This window comes from Patella vulgata, chromosome 4 (genome assembly GCF_932274485.2).
Source record: "Patella vulgata chromosome 4, xgPatVulg1.2, whole genome shotgun sequence".
Classification (NCBI taxonomy): Eukaryota; Metazoa; Mollusca; class Gastropoda; family Patellidae; genus Patella; species Patella vulgata.
Window position 1 is genome coordinate 75,098,594 of NC_065882.2, and position 27,982 is coordinate 75,126,575.

The window sequence follows — 27,982 nt, forward strand, 5'->3', positions numbered from 1 at the left end:
GCCTAGCCTGTTCTCCAGTTCATTTTCAAATGAAATAAAATATTGTTTACCAAAAAAAAAAAATCTTTTAAATTGCAATATAAACTTTTAGTGTTTTATAAATAGAGGATCATTATTCAATATACATTTAAGAACACACATTGTATTGAGTTGTTTTATATGATCAGATACGCTGTGCCTGCAGGGTAGCTATGCAAGTAATTAAGATGCTGGATTGCTAGCATGGAGGTCGCGGTTTCAATCCCGGTGTTTGCCGAGAAAGGTTAAGTCTTTCGGATGGGATGAAAAACAACTCTCTGCTGATTGGCATATGTTTCATTTACTGCCAAGCTATGTTTAATACAATTAGTTAATCTGTGAGGATGGAGCAATATCAAAATGATGCCCAGAGTAGATATTACTCGAATGGCACAAATTATTATGTTGAGGCCAGACAGGACTTTCTTTATAGCTATTCTTAATATCAGCAGTTGTTAAGAAAAGGTCTTAAATTGGCTTTTTTTCTCAAAAGAAAAAGTACGTGTTGGGGAAGTCAATTTTTTCTAAAGAGAAGTTCTGGCTTAAGACTAAAAACAGTTCAGCTTTATTACATTGGCTTATTTTTTTCAAGATTAAATCACTTACAAACTCACTGCATCTTGTAGCCTGTTCAGACATTTAAGTTGAACTGGTTTAAAAACCTCTGGGGATTGTTAAACCAGTGGGGCAAATAAACCAGTTCAAAAACCCCAGCTCGCGACCTGTTTTTGAGAAGGCTTTTTATTTTAAACTGTTTCATCTTGGCCGTCAGAGCAGTTTGGCTTAAAAAGCCCGGCTCCAGCCTGCTTTGAACATGCGCAGTATGTAGTAAGTTACATTTCTGAGAAAATATCTGGGTTAGGTAGTGCCAGTGTTACTGAAAGCGTGCAAGAACTGAATAAAGAATGTGCAGCTACCCATGCATAGTTAACTCTAACCTCCGACCGAAGAGGTCAGAATAGTTAAACTGGTTTGGCTTATAGTACGTATGAACGCAACACGATCCTGTCTTAAAAACTCTGGCGATTTTGAACTGTTTTTAAAATAAGCATCTGGACGGTATATTGTAGGATGTTTTGTAGTATAAACGAAGTATCTCATTTTGGAAACTTCAAACAGGAAACAGTATGGATGGTTGTAAATAAAATCATGTGGACTATGTTTCAATCTTTTGCACTTCCGCAACTTAAATCATTAATCTTGTGATAGTTCTTTACAGTTCCGTCATCATTTTCTTTATTCTAAGATGTAATGTAAACAAAAACATTAGGTGCTGATGGATATGATCAGAGCCTCTTTCATTTAAAAGTTCAGATGATTAAGTTAGTAACAGCAGCAACCAGTTTAAGTTTATCACGTAAAAACAAAGTAGGGGCAATAAACCACCTACCTTTTTTCTTTCTGAGCTGGCTCATCCTGGCAATGTAAACTGATTAGATTAAAATTGCTTTGGACATAAACATTTCATTGCTTCAGAGAATATTTTTTCGTTATACATTCATGGAAATATTGCCGTTTTGGCTGACTCCACTTTAATCCTATACATGTATGCACCGTAATGAGCAGAAATATTGTCTCAAAGGTCCACCTTGGCCACCGTCCCCGGCCCCTGGACTCATTTTCCTGGATATACCCATGTACTTTTTTCAATTTCATTACTTTTTTAACTTGCAGTTTACACCTGGGCATAATTATTCACATTTAACTTATTTTTTGGTACACAAGGATGTAGATGACTAAGTCTGCTTAATTTTGTTTTCAATTCCCTGGTTGTACGTGACAAGGAGTAGGGTCACCTGTCAACCTCGTAGGTTTTCTCCGGGTCCTCCGGTTTTCTCCGACTGCTAAAGACCCCTACACACACGGGAGTGATTGAAATAAAATTGAACCATATGTTAGTCCTGAAATGACCTAGTTTGTGTTGTGCACGATAAACCCTATTTTTCTCTCTCTATATTTATAATTAGAAATGAACTGAATTAAGACAAATATCTTATCTATCTTAGACTCAATTGTTTATTTGTTGTAGATGTTAATGTGGAAGAAACAATATTTTAAACTGTGTTTTTTTTTTTTATTTGTTGTAGTTTTTTGTGGAAAATTCTAATTTTATTTTTTATTTGTTGTAGATGTTATTGTGGAAGAGGAGAATCATGGCACACAACATTACCTCCAAATATAACCAGTGCAAGTAAAGAGGAGAAATGGCATCCATACAAACATACAGAAGCCAAACCAACCGACGCCTATGGTACCATCGAGTTTCAGGGAGCTCCTCATCCTAGTAAAGCTCAGGTAATAGATAAAAGATGGATTCATTGGATGAAAACCCTAGCTGTTTGTTATATGAGGGTGGTTGGGGGTGGCCGAATGGTTAGCACGTGTGCGCTGTATCATAAGGTCTGTCATGGAGTCAACTGGCATGGTTTCGATTCCCCGGTTGTACGTGACAAGGAGTAGGGTCGCCTGTCCAACCACATGGGTTTTCTCCATGTCCTCCCACTGCTAAAGACCCCTACGCACAAGCGAATTATTAAATTAAAATCGAACCATGTGTTAGTCCCGAAATGACCTAGTTTGTGTTGAGTGGACATTAAACCCCATTTCTCTCTCTGTCTTGTTATATGAACACAAGAGACATTTCAAGAGGAATACAGTAAATAATTTAGATATTATCTTTTATGCGACTTAATTTGACAAGATGGCCATTTCAAGAGAAGTTATAATTTTATGTAATTTAATTAATATCCTTCATGAAACTGAATTTAAAAAAAGATTAATTTAAGAGGAAATATAATTTTTCAATTTACTGGTAAATGTTATCCTTTAACAAAACACGAGCGTAGCTATTCAAGAGAAAATATAAATTATGTCTGTGAAAAAATGTAAGGACTATATATATGTACATGTTATAGTACATAAACAATACTAGTTGAGTCTAAGATAACTGTTAATTTTAATGTTATTTCACTATCATATTATGGCCAAAGGCTAAATTTTATTATTTATAAAATTCTAAGAATTTTTATTTAATACCAGCATTAAATACTCTGCCGCAACCTCTATAATTATCCATTCTATACTACCTGATATTTGTTTTTTTTATAGAAATTGATACATACTTTATTTTTTTAGCTTCGTAAAGTTATATTAGATCGGAATCTTTACTATATTTAGAGTCCAATCTTTGTGAGAAAACCTACAAATAGATCATAAACCGATTATTTTATATTTTAAAAACTATTTATAGCTCAGTTTCTGTAATATAGTTCTTGCGTTCATCTAATTTAAAACTCATTTCAAGGTCTGCAGTTAATCAAAGACATATTTTAATGAAATAGTTATGTACTTTAGCTCGAAATGTTAAATGTTAATAGAATGTTCCAGACAAACCATTTATTGTTCGTGGACTTTTGAAGAAAACTGGAGATTACTAAAATGAGTTTGTTCTCTGCTTCTGTCTGAGGTAGAATGTTCAAACTTGGTGAATGTTGTGACTAAGCTCATTAATGAGCTTTTTTAGCTTAGGTTAATCAGATATAAGTAATTTGATTTGTTGATGCTTTAGGACACGAAAAGTTTGATTATATACGAGCGAAAGTGATGAAAACTTGGTGTTTAGCTAGTTTCATTACATCAAAACCTGACTACACTCGATAATGAGTGTGTTTCATCTTTTTAGTTTATGATTGAGGTGGTGGACCTCATCAGAGCCTATTTTAACCTGCCTTAGAGGTCGTCCATGCTCTGATGAGTGAAAACCGTGCTCAGAAATTGAAATTGGATATTAGAGTAGGCCATAGCGCTGATATGCTAGCAAAATTTTTCTCATAGATCACATTGTATGGCATATGCCCATTTTCATTACCCCTGTCGGAGAAGAACAGTAGGATTTTGAATCCCATTTCATTTCATTTTGTTTATTATATATTTCAGTATGTCAGATTGAGTAGTTTTGATACAAAACCAGAACAAGTACTACAACTCTTACAGAAGAATTGGGGTTTAGATCTTCCCAAATTACTGATCACAGTTCATGGAGGCATCCTCAACTTTGATATACAGCCTAAACTAAAACGTGTTTTCAGAAAGGGTTTGCTAAAGGCAGCGAAAACTACTGGAGCTTGGATTGTTACGGGTGGAACAAATACGGGTAGGTTTTGAAGAGTTTTTTTTGATGATTTACCAAAATCATAATCTTGTTCCGTCCTTGTGCAACTGTAATAGTGTTGGGTATTGTTTCTGCAGTCACAATAAGATATGTATAGCGATTCAGGTGCTACAATCGTGATTCAGGTATCACGATTCATAACTCGGTCAATAATTACCAAGAAAACATCAGGATAAATGAATATTTGATATGTTTAGTCCTGACGATGTCGAGGGAAATAAAACTGATCACAATGTTGATGTGGATCAAAATAAGAACCCAAATAATTTAAGAGTGTTTGTCTGACATGGATAATTAAGGGTCATAGGTTACTTACTGAAGCGACAAAAAAACATAAAAAAGAAACATGACACATCGATTCAATGTCTGACGATTAAATACGTGAATCATGAGAAGGTTAATAATGATACATTGATTCAATGTTATATCGAGACAGCACTAATCTGTAGTATTTATCCTGACATGGACCCAAGGAAATTAAGCCTAGTTGTTCACCATATTAGTTCAGACATAAAAATTATCCCCATGCATATGTAAGCATAATTGAAATCTTAAGTGAGAGCGCGCAGACACAACAATAATTGAAGAGGCATTATGGGAGATTATATAAAAGAGTTGACTGTTCTGATTATAATAGTTAAAAAATTGGCAACGTAAATAGAATATGTTGAAAATTTCAGTCAAATTTCTCCACTCTAAACTAAGATATTAGCTTTTGAATTTTAAGCCTAGCCTTGATCATCATTACTGAAGTCAGTACGATAAAAAACATAGCCTTGATTATCCATTTTTGGATTTAATCATCAATGAGCATTGGGCAGCAGATCGAATTCAAATTCAGTGAAAATACGACACAAAAGATGATATGGAGCAGTGATGGGATTTTACCCGTATATTCCGGACTTGTCCGATTCTTTTTTCGAAACGCCCAAAATTGTCCGACCGGGAATATGCCCAATTGGACATCAAGACATGGTGAATAATATTCAAATTCCAAAATTAATATAGTGTACTGAGTGTATAACTACCGTGCAACCCGATTATCGATTATCGTTGATAATAGGCTGGATTGATTAGGTAATTAAGTGATCGACTATTTATCATGTTATATCGTCTTACACACCTACCTTGATTAACTACTATTCTGCCTTGATTGGCTGACTTAATTCTTTATCGGACAATTCATCAAATCAATCCTGAACAGAAGTCATTGCTTCTCCTTTGTCGGACGATATATCAATCCAATAAGAGTGATTATAAACTTAATCTGATTACCCGTGATTTCGCCATTGTCTCACGTTTTAATCTCCTTTGTTGTGTCGGACAATAACACGTAGAAATTAGTCATATATGTCACATATCCTGATAGTATATAACACCTCAAATCAACATACATTGTATCTGATAACTTGTCTGTGATATATTTTCGGTGGAAGCCGAAGTTAAATAAAGATATTTCACACACATGGCGCTTGTAGAGTTCAGTAATTAAAATGAAAGTACAAATCTCGCGAGACACGTGAAATTAAGAGATGTATACGTGCTGAATCCAATACGCCTGATGTTCGAGAAAAGATTCTATTTTGATAGCATATTGTCGGATTTATGATTAAATTTTGAAGGGGGTTTATGTCTTTAAATAAATAAACACGCTAAGAAATGTTGACGAATATTTCGATTGGAATGACGTAAGTAGTTAATTGTTTTAGATGATAGCGCGTGCTACAGTCGAATGCAATTATTTAGCAGTTGGTGTCACTCGCTCATTAGGGCGTCGTTAACTACGGTTTACGGCCAAATAAATTTCGGGATGTCATTTTTTCACCTTCCGTATATAAATCGAAACAGAGTATCAGACGAATGTCGGACTTTGCTGAAAAATGTACCGACGTATGACCCGAAAAATACGGTAATTTTGGGGGAGTTTGAAACAGATTGGCAGCAGTCGGCACGCTGCCAATTCTATAGTATTACGATGTCATGTAATTTTGTATGAATATTATTGACATAAATTTGAATACCGTACGGGTTTTAAACATAAAATATAACGAGGTGCACCTATTTTTTTTTTACATATGAATTTGAATATATTTTGTTGACACATGATTCTTAATTGTGTTTTGAAAACGTCTGCTTAAATTATGGTAAGAGTTATGCCCCTTTATTTTCAGGAAAAAATGTCCGACATGAAATTTTTTGAAATCCCATCACTGATATGGAGAGTTGATTATGGTCTGGATAAGTGAATTAATGTCTAATTAATAGTTTATATAACATTTCTGGCCTAAAGAAAGACCAACAATAGGCAGATTTAGCTCTTGCATAATGTGTGTTTAAACTAAATGCTAAATATATGCCTTTATCAATTTATTAAAGATGCATTATATACAGATCTTTCATTTGACCTCAAATGTTACATAAATCATTCATTAGAAATTTAATCACAGCCCAGGCACGTATCCATGGTGGGGGGTGTGTGTGTGGTGGCGAACAATTTTTTACCCCATACATTCTCGTTTGAAAGAAATTAACAGTCAGTTTAGGTTGGAAATCGTAATTTACTCTGAAACGAGTCGGTGGTGACTTGGTTGATTGCCCGTCAGTCCGCCCACCGAGGGCTGGGCTTTACACTCCCAAGTGGGGTCAGCACGCCCCCCCCCCTTCTGAAAATCCTGGATTTGCTCCTGATGCCAACCCCATAATCAATGCCCTAGACTATCGGATGCTTTTGATTTTCTACAGATTTATAAAAACGATTGCTAGTTAACAATTTAATTGAAAAATGGATAAATGTTTATTATCGTAATAGAATGAAGTAAAGTGACTGAAATTTTCAACATATTCTCTTTTCATCAATTATTATAGCTCTATATCTAAATCTTAAAATGTTTCAATGGTATTTAGTAATTGAACTGGACTATACAGGTCACAATTCTATGGAATAAGCAGTAATTGTGACCTGTATATCTAAATCTTACAGAATGCATCTTTGATATTACTATTAGTAAGTGTAGGAGGACTGCACTACACGTTAAACAAAAATCTACAAGATAAACCTGCGGACAAGACAGAAAATAGACATTGCACCAAATAAACAAATATCATTGACTGTTTTGGTCAGAGTTCAGAGTAGTTAAAGGTCACCAGTGCTAACTGGTGTTAATATCGAAAAATCGGAGGCGGAAGCATCATTATATTTGAAATGATCCAGACTCGTATCCCTGTATGTTATCATAGAAAAATTAGAAATCAAACAGATTTATCTCTTATATAACACGTTGACCTACGCTGGTAAGGTTATACAGGTGCTAATCATCAGGATCAGTAATATCCAGTGTGAGGCTGCTTGAGGTCTTTGGTATTTACTATTTTTGTCAAATTCATGACATATTCCTGACATATCTAGTCGTTCGATTGGGACGAAAAACCGAGGTCCCGTGTACAGATTTACGTGCACGTAAAAGATCCCTTGACAGTTGGAATTCGATGTAAGTGTAAGCTGTAGTGCTGCAGTCTAGGCAAAATTTCCCTCATAGCACACTGTATGGCGTATGCCTGTCTTCATTAGCCCAGTTCGGAGTAGGAAGTTAAACCCCATTTCATTTCATTTCATTTTCATATTCATGATTACTGTAGTTAATCAATTTGTTAACAGCACCAAAATTTCACCTTATTTTAAAGATGTTAAATAAACTTGACTGACGAATTACATCATTGTCACAAGATGCATGAAAGAAGATAATAACTCATTTAAATCCTATTATCATCGATAACATATTTGCATATTTATTTTTTGTAAGCTTATATCTTCAGAAGTTCTCACATTGTCATCTAGATACTACACATGATAAAGCCAACAGGAGCAGTATAATTATACATAGACATAACACATCTTTTGTGGTCTGTGAAATATAATTGATCATTAATAAAAAGTAAACAGGCTTAATATTATATATGATATTAACTTAGTGTAGCGAGTTGTTCTATATTTACATAAAACTCGACTTTTTTAAGGTTAAAAATGTTCTTGTGTTATATAACAGTCTGATAGACAATTGAATTTGTTAACTTTGTTGTCTCTTGTGAATTTAGGAAAACATTTATTGATTTATTAAGGCCGTTAAGTACACTATAGCTTTTGATCCTTTTATCTGTCTAAATTGATAACAGATATTATAAACAAAGATGATAAAAGCTGTCTCTAACAGTAGGGGGGTTGGATGGCCGAATGGTTATCATGTGCGCGCTGTATCATAAGGCCTGTCATTGAGTCAACTGGCATGGTTTTAAATCCCCAGTTGTATGTGACAAGGAGTAGGGTCGCCTGTCCAACCTCATTGGTTTTTCTCCGGGTCCTCTGGTCTCCTCCCACTGCTAAAGACCCCTACGCGCAAGCGAATTATTGAAATAAAATTAAACCATATGTTAGTCCCGAAATGACCTAGTTTGTGCCGAGTGGACATTAAACCCCATCTCTCTCTCTCTTTGTCTCTAACAGTACAGCACCATTTTAGTATTAAAAGTATTAAATAAATCTTCTAAATATGATGCCTTAGAATATTGTCAGTAGGACTTGGATAGAAATGTCGATATCAGTGTCACAATTTATACAGTTGTAAAAGTTAAAGTTAAGGGGCCATTAGTGAAAAAATTATAGGTGTTAGTTTCATAATACAGGGCCATTAGTGAACAAAATGTGGGTACAATGTATCAGTTTATAATACAGGTGCAGGTAGCAGTTTCATAATACACTTATGAAAATTAAAGGTCATTAGTGAAAAAAACTGTGAAAGTAGTTAGCGATTAGTATTGACATACACTTGTTAAAGTTAGGGCCATAAGTATCAAAATACACTTGTAAAAGATATGGGTCGTTAGAATCGCTATGCAACATTGCATCCTCATTGCAAAACAAAATTTGGAAAAATACAGTGATATCAAACAACTTATGTAAAGCTCTGACTTGAAATCAAAATTTGTCTTATTTTATTAATTCACTTGGGAGGAATCTTTCTATTAATAACAAGCGACCCTTCTCCTTGTCAAGTACAAGCTGGTAATCAAAACCACACCATTTGACTCAACGACAGACCTTATGATCTAAAGTGAATGCATTAGACCCCACCCCACCCCAAGTCTCCTCTGCATGATTGACGTTCTTAGTTGAAATAGTAAATTTATCAACAACTCTTGGATTTGATGACATTATGGTCAGTTCCAAATCTGTAGTCTAAGATATCACTTAATATGGATAGTTTGAAGACAATCTTTAAATACAGTATGCTACAGACATTCCTGAACAAAAACCTTTTAGCATCTTTCCTACTGGTAGGCTTCCTGTAAAATCATTACTAGAATGAAACAATGTGACAATTTGACTCGAGGCAAAATGCTATTTTTCAATGTTAATATATACAACGATGTTAGAAATAGATTTTATGATGTATATAATGTATGAGGAAGTTATGTCCATGGGACATCAGTCTCTGCACTTAATTCTCTTGAATTCGTATCATTTGTATATTTCAAATCCCAGCTTTTACACTGGTATGCGGGAGGTTGGATGGCCGAATGGTTAGTGCGTGCGTGCTGTATCTTAAAGTCTGTCATTGAGTTAACTGGCATGGTTACGATTCCCCAGTTGTATGTGACAAGGAGCAGGGTCGCCTGTCCAACCTCGTGGGTTTTCTCCAGGTCCTCCGGTTTCCTCCCACTGCTAAAGACCCCTACACGCAAGTGAATTAATGAAATAGAATTGAACCATATGTTAGTCCCAAAATGACCTAGTTTGTGTCAAGTGGACGTTAAACCCCATTTGTCTCTCTCTCTTTACACTGGTATGCATATAATAGATCTTTTGACGTGATAGAATTTGAAAATCAGATAATAATATTGTGTCAATTATATTTTTTTTGAGACATTTACAGTTGTAGCAAGCATCTGGGATGGAGAAATTGTCCAAAATCTAATCTGTTGGATAATAGATGGCCCTCTAGCTAGCTGACAAGTTATACAACTCAGTGAGAATGAACAAATACCACATGGTTTTGTATTACTGTCAATTTGAATAAAAACCATTTAGTTTTGATATCGACCAACTAGAATTGATCCCAGGGATTAATTTATATAAGGTGCTTTGATTTTAGTACAAAATCGAATCTGTAAGATAATTATAGATCGCCCTCTAGCTGAAAAGTTATAAAACTCAGCAAGAATGAACAAATAACACATGGTTTTGTACTATTGTCAATTTGAATAAAAGCTGTTTAGTTTTGATATCGACCAACTAGAATTGATCCCAGTGATTAATTTTTATTAGGTGTTTAAATTTTAGGCTAGTTATTTGGTTTTTTGTGCATCCCAGCAGATTTTTACTGCCTTCTTGACAGTAATCTATAAACCAAACATGCCTATTAGATTCTAGATTTATTCCAGTGAATTACACACTTACGCTAGCTATTTCCGCAACTCTAAATAATAACCTGGGACCCGTTACTCAAAAACTGAACTAAAGATAAAATCCAAATTTTAGTAGATACTTCAATTTTGATTCGCTAAGCACTAAAAACAATCTAATATTATCCAATCAAATTACTGAAATTTGAATTTTATCTTCGTTAAAATTTCGTGAAACAGGCCCCAACATGTAGGTAGATGTATAAAGCGCTCAAGAAACTGTTTTCTTCAGTATTAACACGCTTTATAAAGGATATTATTATTATATTTTTTTTTAAATTTTTTTATAAATTTCCATTGTAATGATGAAATACACATTTAATGGATAAATTCTCTGTATGACATCAATGTACTGCAGGCAGATTCTATATTTGTCACATAAATCAAAAGAATATTATTAATATTTTATCTGAAATTTTAGTAGAAGAATTCTTGTTACAATAGAAATATTCCCGTTTCTGATATTATACAATCAGATACAGGACTATCGTAATGGTTTGTTTGGTTTCTAAAATAGAAATTTATAGGAACACTAATTACTCCTGATGGTATTACTATTAGTTTGAAAACGAATATAGGATATCATGAGTTCTGATCACGCTCTTAACTGTCAGGAAAATTGAAACTGGGAAAGAAGGGGTTTGTACAAGCGAACTCGAAGAGGAATGTTTCTGTGTAGCGATTAAATATTTTATCGTCGCAGACGCAATTGCCTCCAGATTGTCATTAGTATTCCCGACGATCGTTTTTTCCTGATCCTTCGGTTTCCTCCCACCCCCCTAATGCAGAAACTAATTATTGAAATAGAATTGTACTATATATTAGTACAAAAATGACCTAGTTATTGTCCAAGAGCGTTTAACCTCATTTCTGTCTCTTCATCTGTCATTGCTATAAATAGATTCTGACACTCCCACTCTTAGATATGGACATATTAACATAATGTGTCATAACGACTTTTTCTTCACGTAGACATGCGGCTAACATGGAGAAAATTGTTTCAGGTATAGTCATGGAGACAACCTATCATTATAAACAGATTCTACAATGAATATTCTTGTCATACACCATTGCAAGTTAAATTGACATGCCTTTTGTCAAGTTGCCAGAGATCGTAATAATTGTTATACATGTAAATAAATCAGAGGGAGATAGTGATTGGTGTCGTCATAGAGACAACTAATCTTCAAGGACTGATTTTAAAATGAATATTCATATGCATACAGATTCCCCAATTACGAAGGTATCCCTTTTATCATGTCTGTTGTGTATTGTGTAAGATTGACTGTGGGTCCAGTTTGCTTTCGGAACAAAAATACAATTTCTCACAATTTTACGAGTTTCTTTTGAGAGCTTGATCGATAACTGCATCAAACAGACAATACAGAGATTCATTAGCAACAGATGCACATTCCCATAAAAGAAATAGAGTAGAAGTAAATGTTCTTCATAATCACTTGTTCGAAGATTGGTTGCTTTACTTTTGAGCTTTGGTGTTCTTTTTGACAATCTCAAACAGATAGACTGTGTTATTAATGATTTATTGAATATATTTTTGTGTAACTCGTCATGTTGGTGATGCTATCAGTGATAGGACAACTAAAGCTAAAAAATAAGTTTGTTTCCGTTGAGCATTGGTGCTCTTTTAGACAATCTCAAACAGATAGACTGTGTTATTAATGATTTATTGAATATATTTTTATAGGTGTAACTCGTCATGTTGGTGATGCTATCAGTGATAGAACAACTAAAGCTAAAAATAAGGTTGTGGCAATTGGTATTGCACCATGGGGTGTTGTGGAGAACAGAGAAGACCTTATTGGTCGTGATGTAAGTGTTAGAGATGCTTTTTACAGTCATTACCTCATTTTTTGAGGATGCAAACCAATATACACAAGTAATATAACTTCAATATAGATGTCTGGCAAATGTTTCTATTTATATGTATAATTCTTTTACTAGCTTTAGACAGAGTTGCCCAGGCCTACTATTGATGATATCATTGACAGTGCTTGTTATTCACATGCTGTTCAAATATTCAATTAAATTCAAATGTTCAGGTTTTGGATGCTTTGTCAATCTTTCAAATAATACATCTCCTCTTTTAACATATACTATTCAAAAAAAGTAGGGGATATTTGATTTTGGGGGCATAATACTAAAATATGCAAATGACTACGAAAAAAGTCACTATAGAACCTAACAGAAGAAACATTTCCAGTTACATGTGACGGCCAAACGCACCAATAGCTACCGCATGGAATGCAGGTGATGCTTAGGATCATCATGGGGGTCCAACCCAAGATTTGCACGACTCTGACTTTGAATGTTACAGTCATTGTGGCATTGAATTCCAGGGTGGAAACATCAGTTTAATTGTTTTAGTGACCAGAAAACAAATTTTGATATGCTTCGGCTTACCCAAAATGAAAGGTTACGTGCCCTTGGCATGCTACAGATCGGCACAACACAGGCGGTTGTGGCGCGGACGATGAATGTTTCTCAGTCTGTCATAAGCAGGCTATGGTCCAGATACCGTGATACACAATCTGTACAGGACAGACCACGCTCAGGTCGACCAAGGGCGACAACTCAAGCCCAGGATCGATTTATCCGTACCTTGGCCTTGAGAAATCGTGTCATCACAGCAAATCAGATCAGCGCTCGTCTTCAAACAGACACTGGTATGAGAGTGAGTGGCCAGACGATTCGGAATCGACTGCATAGGGGTCACCTTCGCGCCCGACGTCCTCGCGTGATCCCTTGTTTGAGAGATCATCACATTCAGGCAAGACGTCGTTGGTGTAGGGATCGTCAACACTGGGATAATCGACGCTGGAGCAATGTGATGTTTTCAGATGAGTCAAGGTTCACTGTTGATTTTTTGGACAGACGTAGGAGGGTGTGGCATCGTCGAAACGAGCGCTTCCAAGACGTTAACGTCATCAGACATGATCGATTTGGGGGTGGTTCTGTTATGGTGTGGGGAGGCATCACTGTTGCTGGAAGAACGGCTTTACATGTTGTTGCAGGGCGTGTTACAGGCCAGTACTACCGGGACAACATCTTGGCAGTCCATGTTGTGCCGTTCGCACGACGTCATGGCCGCCGTTTCATCTTCCAGGATGACAACGCAAGATGTCACAGGGCCAGGATCGTTACAGGTTACCTCCAACAACAGAACATCACCACATTACCTTGGCCAGCACTGAGTCCCGACCTCTCCCCCATCGAGCATGTCTGGGACATGCTTGGACAGAGGTTACGTCAACGTCAACAACGTCCTGCCAATGTCCAAGAACTTGCTGCTGCGTTGCAACAGGAATGGGACAATCTGGACCAAAATGACCTTAGACGTCTCATTAGGAGTATGCCACGTCGGATCAATGCTTGTTTGGCAAACAGAGGAGGATTTACCCGTTACTGACTTGGTTGTGATGCTGTGGTAACTTTGCTGTTTGACCCCGGGTATCATTTTACCCTTATAATGGTCAGTCTGTGCCTTACTTAGTCTAACGATCATTTGGAATAAATCGATGAATGTGAACTTCATTTCATTTTGTCATTTGTTTCTTCGTCAGTTTCATTAGGTGACTTTAATAACACTTAAAAATCAAATATCCCCTACTTTTTTTTGAATAGTATATTTATAGTGTCATTCTTTCTCACATTTCTGAGTTCAAGGTTCTCTTTTTGAGTCATGGGGATATACAATCAAGAAGTTGGATCCAAGCATTACCAAACCTATGCATGCCACTGATTTCATTGATAATACTAATAATAATATGTCCATTTATAAAGTGCTATGCACAAAACGTGCATCTTTGATAGAAAGCTTGATCTAGCTTTAACTTTGTAAATCTTATCAAACCCTTTACGCAATACCCTGCATATTTTGGCACTAATTTTGATTAGCTACTGACCCAGCTGGTGGCCTGTCAAATTCCTCAAGCAGGTAAAATGTCCACCTGTGATAATCGAGTTGCAAAGTTCAAGGTTGGTTTAATGTCAAGTTTTCGTGGAGGTCACCTTGTTTGATTTGAGTGTGTTTGTGTCACAACATCTGATTGGACATCACGTGTCTGCGGTAAAGGAAGACAACATAGCTATAAGTTTGGGAATTGCAAACCAGTCTAGCAATGTCTAGATGTTGTAAAACTCATGGTCGTTGCTTCAGGAATATGCAAAACGTGCTCATTGCACATAATACACTTGTCTCTAATAATATAATTCAGACAGATTTGAATTTATTAAGTGTAAATGGATGAATGGTAGTTTGTTCACTTTCAAGAAAGTATGAGATAATATCTGTCATATTCTCATTTCAGATTGTAGTGCCATACCATTGTGTATCATCAGGGAAGAGTAACTCTGCCGTCCTTAATAGTAATCATTCATATTTTATGCTGGTCGATAATGGTACCGTAGGAAAATACGGAGGAGATATTCTTTACAGGAAAAAACTCGAAAAATTCATCTGCCAGCAAAAAATATGTATTAGTAAGTTTATTGTATTTTTTCACATATTCGGTGGTTTTTATTGAGGAGAGAGCCATGTGTATGGTGCTGGTTTAGATGCCAGTTTTGTGGGGGTGGGAGATTCGGGGTTGGGGGTGCAGGTGTCTATCAACGATAAGCAGGTAGTTGTTGCAAAGAAACGAAAAACTAAGGTTCATCTTTATCATTTTTAATATATTGTTTATTTTATTTTGAATATGCTTCATCATTTATTTTATGTCAAGTCTATCACACATATCCCAAAAGCCTATCATGAGATATTGGATTATTGTTATTGTTATATCTTTACAGCTAGTGGTTTTAAAGGTAGAGGTGTACCAGTGATATGTGTGGTATTAGAGGGAGGAGCTAATACTATAAGATCGGTATTAGAATATGTGACAGACACGCCACCTGTTCCTGTAGTTGTCTGTGATGGTAGCGGAAGAGCAGCTGATTTACTGGCTTTCAGTCATAAATATACCAGTGATGACGGGTTTGTTATTTTACGTCGTTACCTCATCTCATTACCTAATTATCTTGTTACCTGGAGAGTTGGATGGCCGAATGGTTAGCACTTGCACGCTGTATCATAAGGTCTGTCATTGAGTCAACTGGCGTGGTTTTGATTCCCAAAGTTGTACATGACAAGGAGTAGGGTCACCTGTCCAACCTTGTGGGTATTCTCTTGGTCCTCCGGTTTCCTCCCATTGCTAAATACCCCAACACGCAAGCAAATTATTGAAATAAAATTGAACCAAGTGTTAGTCCCAAAATGACCTACTTTGTGTCATGTGGACATTAAACATTGCCAAGACTGACAAGGAAAGCATGCATAGTCATTCAGATTGGATGACAAAATGTGCTATACAAATCCATTCCCTGTTAGTCAAAGGGGTGGAGCCAGTGGACAACAGTCCAAAAATTTGTATTGTAGATCATGTGTCTGTTGTGTAAGCAAGTTCATTCCCACAAATGTATGTGACAAAGATTAGTTTATCCAGTATGCACAGATGTATGTGACAAAGAATAGATTATCCAGTTTGCACAAATGTATGTGACAAAGAATAGATTATCCAGTATGCCAGTGAGATATATGTGAAAATAATAATAGATGTATAGCATCATATTTCTTTCAGTCTATTAAGGTTATTCCTCTTTCTTTATGTGAATATTAGTTTGTAACTATTTCAATGGTTTATTTGTTTTAGAACTATGCCTGAAAGTCTAAGAGATCAACTAATCTTAACTATACAGAAGACATTTCAATACACAGCAGAACAGGCAGAAAAACTCTTTATAGAACTTATGTTATGTGTCAAAAAGAAAGAATTGGTAAGTAATTATACAATATAACATGCTTTCATTCTAGATGGCTACCAATCTGATTAAAATACAGATCTATATTTCATTTTATTTTTTTTATACGTTCGATGGCCTCTATCTACTACATGAAGATCTGACAGGTTGTGGTGTAAGGTCGTGTCAGGGGTCATGCGAGCGGCGTTTGACCCTATGACGTCTGGCATTTGATTAACCAATCAGTGTTTATGTTTCTAGTGGGTTACCCACAGTTCCGTGACAGACCGTTTCATTGGTTAACCTCACACATCATCCAGAAGGCGGGTTATATAACAACTCTTCCAGATTCAAGTGTAGTAAAGACAAGTAAAACGAAATTTGGAACTTTAAAAAACAAAGCGAAATTGGATCTTTTTTTTAATCAGATTGGCTGGCTATATTAACAGAGGCTCTACTCGACAATATGAATTTTAAGAAAACTCATTTCTAATAGTGATTTTGACATGATATTTTCAGGAATTATCCCAATAGCAAAAACAAAGGCTAATTTGCATTATTAGTTACTATGGAAATGTGGAATTTTGTTTTTATGCTTACAATGAATCGTTCTCTTAAAGTTAACAACCAATCTGTTTGAAACTCACACCTATAACTTAGTATTATTAATTCTATGCCAGTAGTAAATTGACATTTGAAGTTTATCAGTCAAGCGAAATGTTTCATAATTAATTTTTCTGGTGATATAGCATGACATGAAAGGACCCAATAGCAACGCTATATAGATAATTGTACAGTGAAATGTCCTAGGAACATTTTAAAAAAAGTTCCAAGCTTCTGTATTGGATACTTTCAGAGAACAATTCTTTGTAAGTTTAAAATTAAATTCCCAAATCCCATGGTAACCAATAAAGCAATTTCCTCAGGTTGATAGCACTATTAAAAGTGAGTTATTTTTAAATACATATTGTCGAGTAATGCTTCCCGTTAATGAGATAATGTGAAGAGTTGTCTCCCTTGACACACTTTTAGAATGGTATATATTTATATAAGATTTTTCTACATAATTGTTTTTATTGCAATCTTAGCTGAAGGCACTCAGTGGCATGTTCTTTGTAGACCTTTGTATAAGAAGAACTCTTAATCTATCCAAACTACCCATTAATGTGATAGATTGACTGAGAAGAGTTATATCCCTTGACACATCAGCAACACATTGGCGATGCTGGATTGTCAGTTCAGAATGTCTGAATTGACAGAAATGCAATCGAGTGAAACAGAATTCGGTCCTGTCACAATTCTGTCATTCCCGAAAACGGAGGTGGTGAGAGTAGAATCGTGACAGATATGTTTCAGCTGTCAGACTTTTCAATCGATTGTCACTATTTTTGGGATTGAGAGAATTGAATTCTCGGACATTTAATCGAGTATCCCCTTTGAACTGGGTCCAGATTTTGTTATTTTGTATTTTATATACCATGACTTCTTATCTGGGAATAATTCATCTTGAGCCATTGATATTTTATAGAAGTACTTGACATATGGTATAATAAATATGACTTGGGCGGGCCCGAGTGGTCCTACTTTTCTGCACAAGGCCCTCATACTGGGGTTTCCACCTAGACTTCAAGTGGCTTGGCCTACCTAATCTCTTGAGTTTTCCCTGGTTTCCTCCCCCTGAAATCTGGTTAATTATTTACCCGAATGATACGGGTCAGGTTGAGCTGATATTAGGCCCATTCTCTCCCGCTTTGTCTTATTGATAATAACTGAAATGTTGGTATTGTATTATTTTGTATTATTACAGATAACTGTATTTCGAATGGGCGAAGGAAATCAAGATATAGATCTAGCTATCTTAACAGCTTTATTAAAAGGTTTGTTACTTGATTTACATTCACGTGCATTGCAACTCTAGATGTTGTACTAACTGTTACTTATAACCTCTGTAACACTTCACAGCTCTAGATGTTGTGGTAACTGTTACTTATAACTTCTGTAACACTTCACGGCTCTAGATGTTGTGGTAACTGTTACTTATAACTTCTGTAACACTTCACGGCTCTAGATGTTGTTCTGACTGTTACTTATAACCTCTGTAACACTTCACAGCTCTAGATGTTGTGGTAACTGTTACTTATAACTTCTGTAACACTTCACGGCTCTAGATGTTGTTCTGACTGTTACTTATAATTTCTGTAACACTTCACGGCTCTAGATGTTGTTCTGACTGTTACTTATAACCTCTGTAACACTTCACAGCTCTAGATGTTGTGGTGACGGTTATTTATAACCTCTCTAGATATTGTGACTGTTACTTATAACCTTTGTAACACTTCATAACTTGAGAAATTGTTACTTATAGCATCTGTATCCTCTCTAGATTTATAACCTCTGTAGCACTTTGCAGTTCTAACTGTTAGATATATCCTCAGTAACTTTTCTAGGTATTGTGACTGTTACTTATAATCTTTGTAACACTTCATAACTCTAGATCTTGTTTTGAATGTTATTTGTAACCTCTGTAGATATAACCTCAGTAACCTCTCTAGATATTGTGACTGTTACTTATAACCTTTGTAGCACTTCACAACTCTAGATGTTGTTTTGAATGTATAACCTCTCTAGATATTATGACTGTTACTTATAACCTTTGTAGCACTTCATAACTCTAGATGTTGTTTTGAATGTTACATATAACCTTTCTAGACATTGTGACTGTTACTTACAACCACTGAAACACTTCATAACTTTGGAAGTTGTTTTGACTCACATATAACCCTTACAGCTAATGTTTTGTATAAGCTCTGTAAATCTCTCAAATTTAAGTGGTTCAGAAACTCAAAAAAAACTAACTAGGACTTATCTTTATGATTCTAGCATGTCCGTCAACCCCTCAAAATAGTCTTAAAGAAAAGACTAGTGAAAAAGGCAGATATTTTGTACTGTCAAAATATCTACTTTTGGAATCTAAAGAGTTGCTCCTAGTTATTGGAAAAGCTTTTGTCAATTATGAAGAGTTTTATGTATTTGCAAAATTATTCCCCCAAATTTATAGTATGTTTATACCCGATTACCTTTTGAATTATTCTTTTATGACTGAATGATTTAGGTCTAATTTTAGGGACGAATGCCAGTGCTCCTGATCAACTAAGTTTAGCCCTGACCTGGGATAGAGTCGATATAGCCAGAAGTCATATTTTTGTTTATGGACAAGAGTGGCCAGTAAGTTTTGCTTTATGAATTTTTGTTTTCTTGTGAATTTTACATGAGGTCTTTTTGTTTCTCTGTTGTGGTTATTCTCTTGAACTAACTCACATGCCTACATAATTGTCAGATTGGACCCATAGCAAAATAAGGCACATAACTAAGGTCTATAGCACAGCAAATTTAAAACACTGGAACAACATTCATAAGGCTCCATCTGCAATCGATACCCCTATATCCTGTTTTGGAGTTGATGCCTTGAGTTTCCTTATGAACACTTCAGCATCTGGTACTTGTGATCTTTTATTACATTGATTTTGGAACTCATTTTTGAAATGCACAAATAACTAAGGCACATAACTAAGGTCTATAGCACAGCAAATTTAAAACACTGGAACAACATTCATAAGGCTCCATCTGCAATCGATACCCCTATATCCTGTTTTGGAGTTGATGCCTTGAGTTTCCTTATGAACACTTCAGCATCTGGTACTTGTGATCTTTTATTACATTGATTTTGGAACTCATTTTTGAAATGCACAAATAACTCCCCAGATTGGTTCACACCGCATGAGTCCTATTTTTTTGTTGTTTATTCCAGGAGGGTTCTCTAGAACAAGCTATGATGGATGCATTAATCAATGATAGAGTGGACTTTGTTAAATTATTATTAGAAAATGGTGTCAGTATGCACACATTTCTAACTATATCACGATTAGAAGAACTCTATAATACTGTAAGTATATCTTCTTTGATTGGCATTTAGTAATTGAACATATTAACACAAGGTACAATTTTATGGATACACAATTACTGAGTTAATATGCAACAAAAATAACAATCAAATATCCTCATTGAAATATCGCTTAGTAATTGTGTATCCAAAAAAATTGTACCTTGTGTTGTAAGTATATTATTTGATTATTTGTTCTTGTGATAAATCATCTGGAAGAGTCTTACACAATGTTGTGTATTGGATCACTCTTACTGTACTTCTGTAGGATTCCACTGTGTGGCATGGTAATCATATCCGTCTTGTCTGCTGTAATTTCATTGGATCCCATGTGGTAATGTTGATTGGATCCCACTCCTGTCTATAATAATGTAGTCTGCTGTACTGTCATGGGATTCCACTGTTCTATAGTAACACTGCCATCTGTACTTTCAATAGATCCCACTCAGTTCCAGGGTAATATTGTTTACTGTACTTTAATTAGATCTCACTCAGTTCTATGGTAGTGTTGTCCACTGTACTTTAATTAGATCTCACTCAATTTTAGGGTAGTGTTGTCCACTGTACTTGCATTAGATCTCGCTTAGTTCTGTGGTAATATTGTCCACTGTACTTTCATTAGATGCCACTCAGTTCCATGGTAATGTTGTTCACTGTCATTTCATTAGATCCCACTCAGTTCCATGGTAATATTGTTCATTGTACTTTCATGGGATTCCACTGTTCTATAGTAATGTTGTCCACTGTACTTTCATTAGATCCCACTCAGTTCCATGGTAATATTGTCCACTGTACTTTCATTAGATCCCACTCAGTTCTGTGGTAATATTTTCCACTGTACTTTCATTAGATGCCACTCAGTTCAATGGTAATGTTGTTCACTACTTTCATTAGATCTCACTCAGTTCTATGGTAATATTGTCCACTGTAATTTCATTAGATCCCATTAGTTCTATGGTAATGTTGTTCACTGTACTTTCATTAGATCTCACGGTAATGTTGTCCACTGTACTTTCATTAGATATCACGGTAATGTTGTCCACGGTAATGTAGTTCTATGGTAATGTTGTCCACTGTACCATCATTGAATCCAACTCTGTTCAGTGTTGTCAGTAGGATTTTACGACTGTATTGTAATAAGCTGCAATGGCCTCTGTCTGTATTTAATCAGTATTGTCTATAGTTTGAAATGGTACAAGTGACAACTGTTCCTTAAATCCATGTTTAATCCTGTTTAATTTTCATCTTTCAGAGACAAGGACCGTCCAATACCTTACGATTTCTTTTCAGAGATATATGCAAGGTAAATTATCTCACATTTTTCAATATCTTTTGAATGAATATCATGGCAAATTCTTAAAAATTATAATATATTCATGAAGCATCAAATGTATCAGGAGCACTACTGCTATACCTTGTAATGACCCATCGAAAATAAATGAAATGGAGTTTAAGGTCCTACTGTTCTAATGAAGACGGGTATACACCATACAGTGGGCTATGAATGAGGGGAATTTTGCTTGGGCATATATCAAATTTCAACTGGCAAGGGATCTTTTACGTGCACGCCTTTACGTTGTCCCTTGCCAGGCCTTCGGTTTGGCACCAGAGACAAGGAGGATAAATTGCAGGAAAATCCTGATCAACTTTCTCAGCCAGCACAGGGATGGAACACAGGACCTTCAGGTTAGCGAGCTAACGACTTACCCACTGAGCCACCTTGGCTTCCACCTTTATGTCATTATTGAAATTTGTTATCATTTTCCTATTTTTAGCATCAACATTCTAGTTATCGCGTAACTCTACCTGATGTTGGCGTGGTTGTTCAACATTTGATGGGTGGAGCTTTCAGATCATCATACTGTCGTAAAAGATTCCGACAAAAATACTACGCCTTAAAACAAAATGTAAGTAATGGTGACAAATACTATAATTTTGTTTTGTTTGTGTCATGCACTAGGATTTTCTTTGGGATGTATTCACAATATAAGATACGCTACCATTTTTTCGACCTCAAATACTTGTCACAATGAACAATTGCTAGTCTTGATATTTTGAATTTTTATAGCAAAAGGTGTTAAAAGATAATGTTAGATCAGTCGATATTATTAAAGCAATCATCCAAATGTTCAAAAGACTTCCGAGCATGTGTTATTCTTCTGTTGAATCCACAGAGTTACTTGTCACAAGGTACAATTGCTAGTCTTGACATTTTGGATTTTTTTATAGCAGAAGGTGTTGAAAGATAATTTAGATTAATCGATATTATTAAAGCAATTGTCTAAATATTAAAACACCAGAGTTGTATTTCTTTTTTAAATTATTGACGATTAAGGGCTGAAATATATTATACATAATTTTAAAACTTGTTTCAATAATATAAGCGATTATTCTTGTCCTTTTTCGGTCAACTGAAGATCTCAAATTATGTCTGTTTCACAAAGCTTTACGATTTTATAAACAGTTTATCTTATTTTAAAAAATTCACGATTGCTTTGTCAAAAAATTATTATTTCTGTAGGTAAACAATAATTCCTGAAACTTTTGAACATTTCTTCCAAATATGTAACTTTTAAGAATAATCTATTAAAATGTCCCCTCTCGATATTATGCCTAAAGATGGTTTCAGTTTTAAAATGCCTAAATATAATTAAAGTTTTAAATGACTGAATTATAATTGAACTTTTAGAAGGCTTAAAAATAATTAGAGTTTTAAACGGCTGAAATATAATTGTACTTTTAGAATGCCTAAAGATAATTAAAGTTTTAGACGGCTGAAATATAATTGTAATTTTAGAATGCCAAAAGATAATTGAAGTTTTAAATGACTGAATTATATATGAATTTTTATAATGCCTAAAGATAATTAGAGTTTTAAACAGCTGAAATATAATTGTAATTTTAGAATGCCAAAAGATAATTGAAGTTTTAAATGACTGAATTATATATGAATTTTTATAATGCCTAAAGATAATTAGAGTTTTAAACAGCTGAAATATAATTGTAATTTTAGAATGCCAAAAGATAATTGAAGTTTTAAATGACAGAATTATATATGAATTTTTATAATGCCTAAAGATAATTAAAGTTTTAAATGGCTGAATTATATATGAATTTTTATAATGCCTAAAGATAATTAGAGTTTTAAACAGCTGAAATATAATTGTAATTTTAGAATGCCAAAAGATAATTGAAGTTTTAAATGACTGAATTATATATGAATTTTTATAATGCCTAAAGATAATTAGAGTTTTAAACAGCTGAAATATAATTGTAATTTTAGAATGCCAAAAGATAATTGAAGTTTTAAATGACTGAATTATATATGAATTTTTATAATGCCTAAAGATAATTAAAGTTTTAAATGGCTGAATTATATATGAATTTTTATAATGCCTAAAGATAATTAAAGTTTTAAATGGCTGAATTATAATTGAACTTTTAGAATGCCTAAAGATAATTAAACTATGGGAATGCGTGTATATTTGACTAGTGGATCGCATGATATAAATTTTTGATTCTACTCTGTGCTATCTCTGCATTAGCATGCATTAAGAGCAACTGATCAATTTACAATATGATATTTACAGTGTTTTTTTAAAGTATATATATGTACATATAAAGTGTGATACAGATCAAGCTGAATTTTAGTAAATTATGAAATATATTCTTCTTTTTTTTTTCATTTAATGAATTTTAATGTTTGTTATCACACGCATGTAATCAGATAATTGGACTCTGAAATGACTCCCAAATATCGAAATTCAAAAACAATTGTTTTTTTTTTAATCAATTTTGGAGAGCTATAAGAGAGATATGAGTTATACAAAGACCAAGCCTGGATATAAGGCACCTGTCAGGCACTAATTCAGGTTTTGTCAGCCACAATCCCTCTGGCGCCTGTCATATTGTCCGGCACAAATTTGTCTTTTTTCTGTGTTTTTATCGATATTATTGTCCCCCGCCTTTCGAAGAAAGCAGGGGACTATTAAAATGGGTTCGTCCGTCTGTCTGTCTGTCCGTCTGTCTGTCCGTCACACTTTTTGGGACACAATAACTCTCTTCCTAATTGAGCTAGAATGTTCAAACTTGGTGTATGTGTTTATTAGGTCAATGCCTTGATGGAGTTCGAAGATGAGCATTTTCCGCTTAGGGTAAGCAGAGATAAGCAATTTGATTGGTTGATGCTTTGGGACACGATAACTCTCTTCCTAATTGGGCTAAAATGTTCAAACTTGGTGTATGTGTTGATTAGGTCAATGCCTTGATGGAGTTCGAAGATGAGCATTTTCCGCTTAGGGTAAGCAGAGATAAGCAATTTGATTGGTTGATGCTTTGGGACACGATAACTTTTAATTGAGCTAGAATGTTCAAACTTGGTGTATGTGTTTATTAGGTCAATGCCTTGATGGAGTTCGAAGATGAGCATTTTCCGCTTAGGGTAAGCAGAGATAAGCAATTTGATTGGTTGATACTTTGGGGCACGATAACTCTCTTCCTAATTGAGCTAGAATGTTCAAACTTGGTGTATGTGTTGATTAGGTCAATGCCTTGATGGAGTTCGAAGATGAGCATTTTCCGCTTAGGGTAAGCAGAGATAAGCAATTTGATTGGTTGATGCTTTGGGACACGATAACTTTAGTTGTCCCCCGCCTTTTGAAGAAAGCAGGGGACTATTAAAATGGGTTCGTCCGTCTGTCTGTCTGTCCGCCTGCCTGTCCGTCCGTCTGTCTGTCCGTCACACTTTTTGGGACACAATAACTCTCCTTCTAATTGACCTAGAATGTTCAAACTTGGTGTGGGTGTATATTAGGTCAATGCTTTGATGGAGTTCGAAGATGAGCATTTTCTGCTTAGTGTAAGCAGAGATAAGCAATTTGATTGGTTGATGCTTTGGGACACGATAACTTTAGTTCTAATTAAGTGAGAGTGATTAAACTTGGTGTATAGTTTTATTACATCAGTACCTTGACTAAGTTCGATGATGAGCATTTTCTGCTCAGGGTAAGCAGAGCGATAAGCAATTTGATTGGCCGAGACTTCGGAACACAATAACTCTCCTTCTAATTGAGCTAAAATGTTCACACTGCTTCTAATTGAGGTAGAATGTTTAAACTTGATGTAGATGTTCGTCTTGACTGAGTTCAATGATTAACATATCGATCTCAAGCTAAGCAGAGATAAGCAATTTCCTTGGTCGATGCTTTGGGACAATATAACTTTGATTCTGTCTGATAGAGAGTGATGAAATTTAGTGTATAGTTGATAAACAGTTTGATTGCTCGATACTTTTGAAAAAAATAGATGTGCGATTAATTAATATGTGGCATCTATTTATTTGCGGATTTCGGCGGGGGACATCAGCCTCACTGTTGGCTTGTTAAGACATGTCTGACATTAGAAAAAGGGGGGTTGGGTGGCAGAATGGTTAACGCATGTGCATTGAATCGCAAGGTTTCTCATTGAGTCAAGTGGCATGGTTTCGATACCCTGCGTTTACGTGACAAGGAGTTGGGTCGTCTGTTCAACCTCGTGGGTTTTCTGCCACTGCTAAAGACCCCTACCGGCAAGTGAATTATTGAAATAAAAATTGAACCATGTGTTAGTTCCAAAATAACCTAGTTTATGTCAAGTGGACGTTAAACCCCCATTTCTCTCACTCTCTAAGTTGAAAATGTCAGGAAAGTCTGACATTGTTACATCTAGGCCTTTATCCAAACAGACATTCAGAGTCCAAAATAATATGATTACAATATTGTTTTTAAGATATTTACCTGTCACAAGACAATATTTTGTTTTCTATCCAATTGAATATTTTGCATGGGTTTTGATGTTGTCTTCTGACTTCCCTTGTAGCTTTGCGAGTCAGAGGTAGGGTAATAAATTAAGTCATTTTACATTTGTTTGTTCATTTTCTTCAATTTTAACTTGTTGAGCCTTTTTATAAACTTTTACATACTTTGGTTTCTTCTTATTTATATATTAACATTTAATTGTTAAACTCTTGTAGGTCTGGTCTTACTTTTTTTTTTATCTTATTTAGATAATAAAACTTTACTATTTAGTATGATTAAAACAGGGTTGCCTGCATGTCCCTTCTCCAATGGTTAGTGCTAAATGATAAGGCCAGCTCAATTTTTCGTCATAGGTCACGAGATGTAAACGGGGCTAGCGTGGATACCAACCATAACCCTGGACCAAGACCCAATGCTTATCCTAAGCCTAACCTACAATCTCACCAACAATCACATGCCCTAACCTTATTTACATCTCAGCATCCTTGACTAAATTTGAGCTGGCCTTAACAAATAGATTTAGCCCTCCTCCAACACCTCTAGTGTGGTTTCTAATCTTTTCAATTGAAGTTAGAGAAATGGTCAACCTCAAGTTCACGACAGTCCTTAAAACATTTCTGCAGACACTTATGTATTGAAATCTGCCGGCATGATTGCAGACAGTCTTTTAATTTTGAGGTCTTATCAAGTTCCCAATGTCTTTTTTTTAGATTTTTATTTTTTTTTGGTAGCAAAAAATATAATCTTACTTTAAAAAAAAAATTAAATATCCTAACCTTGAGTAGGTATCATTATCGTCTAGTAGAAATTGTAGTTGAGTTTCCTAGAATAACCTATCATTTCCAAATCAAATACATTTAATTATGTTAATTATATTTTAAAAACTTTTGAGATTTACATCATTGTATATATCTATGTTCTTTGGGCTAAAGCCTTGAAACAAATGAAGATAGCGATTTCCAGTTTAAGATAAAGTACTATGTTTAATACAAACATGCGCCAAAAATTTGTAAGCTCCTCAAATGAGAAATTGTATATAAGGTGTTCTAAATATGCATGGTCTGACTTTATAACTCAAAGTAGCTTTTATAGTATCACAGGAAATTATTAAAACCACTGTCACTTCAGAGAATTTGAATCTTTTGCAAAGTTTTGAAAGATGAATTTCTGATAAAATTATCAATCCCAAAATTATTCAGTTCCAATAATGTTTTTAAAAATTGAATATAGATCATTTTATATACATTACTATTACGTTCATATGAGCTTTAGACCCATTTAAGTTTCCAAAGAATAGAGCCATATGCACTTTTAAGTGTGGATTGTCTTTGGTTATCAAAAATACAAATTGACATTCTTAGTAAACTAGCCTTTCCTTCTCCTTTTGATAATGCAGCCCAAACAGGTATTTGTGTAACAGTCTTAATCTGTCTTTCTTTTAAATTTTACTTTGCATCAAGCACATTTTTTTCCCATCCTTCTTTTATTCTTAGATTGAGGTATTTGCATGCCTTACTCCCGCCCGCCTCTCTCTGTAAATCTTTTTCTTCATCATATTTGACACTGTATTCTTCACAGTGATTTAAGATCAATAGCTATGTAATCAAGTTAAGATTGTAAATCGACATTTAGAAACATGGAAGACTTTAAAACAAAAGAACGTATGATTTATAGTATACTACTTCTCTGCATCACGGAATAATATAAGCCAGTGATTCCAAAACATTTTTATGTTTGTGGATTTCTTGGGACATGTTACAAATTTCTGAGGTCTCCCCATATCTGCATTTACTCTGTTCAGTCAGA

At 34.9% G+C, this 27,982-nt stretch overlaps 1 protein-coding gene across 9 annotated transcripts in view; it reads left to right on the forward strand.

Annotated features, from left to right (window-relative positions):
• LOC126819279 (transient receptor potential cation channel subfamily M member 3) overlaps positions 1 to 27,982 on the forward strand; it is a 194,069-nt gene that overhangs the window by 100,385 nt on the left and 65,702 nt on the right. For 7 of the 9 annotated variants that reach the window (XM_050547244.2, XM_050547243.2, XM_050547241.2 and 4 more), the window contains 11 exons: positions 2,148 to 2,313; positions 3,955 to 4,171; positions 12,351 to 12,475; positions 14,974 to 15,145; positions 15,455 to 15,638; positions 16,354 to 16,477; positions 18,249 to 18,318; positions 19,554 to 19,666; positions 20,250 to 20,384; positions 21,634 to 21,684; positions 22,157 to 22,288. In XM_050547244.2, the coding sequence (XP_050403201.2) occupies positions 2,148 to 2,313; positions 3,955 to 4,171; positions 12,351 to 12,475; positions 14,974 to 15,145; positions 15,455 to 15,638; positions 16,354 to 16,477; positions 18,249 to 18,318; positions 19,554 to 19,666; positions 20,250 to 20,384; positions 21,634 to 21,684; positions 22,157 to 22,288 (1,489 nt within the window). The remainder of the gene's footprint in view (positions 1 to 2,147; positions 2,314 to 3,954; positions 4,172 to 12,350; positions 12,476 to 14,973; positions 15,146 to 15,454; positions 15,639 to 16,353; positions 16,478 to 18,248; positions 18,319 to 19,553; positions 19,667 to 20,249; positions 20,385 to 21,633; positions 21,685 to 22,156; positions 22,289 to 27,982) is intronic. The other 2 variants (XM_050547242.2, XM_050547248.2) reach the window with 1 other exon arrangement.